The sequence below is a fragment of the Rhincodon typus genome, chromosome 6 (assembly GCF_021869965.1).
Source record: "Rhincodon typus isolate 14 chromosome 6, sRhiTyp1.1, whole genome shotgun sequence".
Lineage (NCBI taxonomy): Eukaryota > Metazoa > Chordata > Chondrichthyes > Orectolobiformes > Rhincodontidae > Rhincodon > Rhincodon typus.
The window spans coordinates 93,129,980-93,131,537 of record NC_063337.1 but is presented as its reverse complement, the minus strand read 5'-3'; the positions used below and the strand labels follow the sequence as shown (position 1 = coordinate 93,131,537).

At 56.5% G+C, this 1,558-nt stretch overlaps 1 protein-coding gene across 1 annotated transcript in view; it reads left to right on the top strand.

The window, feature by feature from the left end:
- Positions 1–209: 209 nt before the first annotated feature.
- The window catches only part of LOC109914955 (sodium leak channel NALCN), a 67,605-nt gene continuing 66,256 nt past the window's right edge, over positions 210–1,558 (top strand). The window contains exon 1 of the mRNA XM_048598412.1: positions 210–266. Within this exon, the coding sequence (XP_048454369.1) occupies positions 210–266 (57 nt within the window). The remainder of the gene's footprint in view (positions 267–1,558) is intronic.

The following is a 1,558-nucleotide window of genomic DNA, read 5'->3' as shown; positions in this document are numbered from 1 at the left end:
GAGGCGATGGGGGAGCGACGTCGGCAGTGGGCGGAGTTGTGTCGGCGGTGGGCGGAGTTGCGTCGGCATTGGCGGTGGGTGGAGTTGCATCGACGTCAGCGGTGGGCGGAGCGGGGTAGGCGGCGGCAGCAGCGGTGACGGTAGGTGCGTCTTCAGTGTCTGTGGTGTTGGCCTCGGAAATGGAGGCGGTGGCATCAGCAGCGGTGTCGATGGCGTTCACTGTCCCAGAAGTGGTGTACCCAGCAGCGGAGGATGTGACATCATCCGTGGGTTCTCCGACAGTGGCCACATGACCAATGGCGGCAGGTACATAGTGGGGAAGGTCCTGGGTAGGGTTGGGGATTTGGGAGGTGGAGAAAGCCTGTTTTGGGTGGTAGGCACCAGTAAGTTTACTGTACTTACGGTTTTTAGTGTCCAATAAAGCTGAGTAGAGTTGTGAGTTCAGGTTGTGAATCCTATGTAGAATAAAAAACAGGAGAGGTCCTTTGCAGATCTGGGAGAGGGAGGCTCTGAGCTGGGGTAGGCTTGATCGTAGTGCCCGGAGATGTCGGCGCATTGCTGCGAATGTGTGTTTCAGGAGTCGCAGGGAGAAACGCTTCTGAAGGATCTCAATGTTCTGAATGTAGACATTGACACGGTTGGGGCCAAATTGGGAAGGCCTGAATGTGGACTGTAGTCCATTGGGGACGATCTGGTTCCGTAGGCAGGTACTAAGAAAGGTGATGTGGCTGTAGTACCTGGTTAGCTTCATGACGTGGTCGAGCAGTTTCAAGGTCGGTCGAGAACGCCTTCGACCGTGTCTCCCGCATTTCCCGCAACTCATCCCTCACACCCCCTCCCCGCAATAACAACCAAAACAGAATTCCCCTCGTCCTCACGTACCACCCCACCAACCTCCAGATCCAACGCATCATCCTCCGACACTTCCGCCATCTGCAATCCGACCCCACCACCAAAGACATTTTTCCCTCCCCACCCTTATCTGCTTTCCGGAGGGACCACTCTCTCCGTGACTCCCTTGTCCGCTCCACACTCCCCTCCAGCCCCACCACACCCGGCACTATTCCCTGCAACTGCAGGAAGTGCTACACCTGCCCCGACACCTCCCTCCTCACCCCCATCCCAGGCCCCAAGAAGACTTTCCACATCAAGCAGATGTTCACCTGCACATCTGCCAATGTGGTATACTGCATCCGCTGTACCCGTTGTGGCCTCCTCTACACCGGGGAAACCATGCGGAGGCTTGGGGACCGCTTTGCAGAACACCTACACTCGGTTCGCACTAAACAACTGCACCTTCCAGTCGCGAACCATTTCAACTCCCCCTCCCATTCCTCAGACGACATGTCCATCCTGGGCCTTCTGCAGTGCCACAACGATGCTACCTGAAGGTTGCAGGAACAGCAACTTATATTCTGCTTGGGAACCCTGCAGCCCAATGGTATCAATGTGGACTTCACAAGCTTCAAAATCTCCCCCTACCGCATCCCAAAACTAGCCCAGCTTGTCCCCGCCTCCCTAACCTGTCCTTCCTCCCACCTATTCCCTCCTCCCCCCC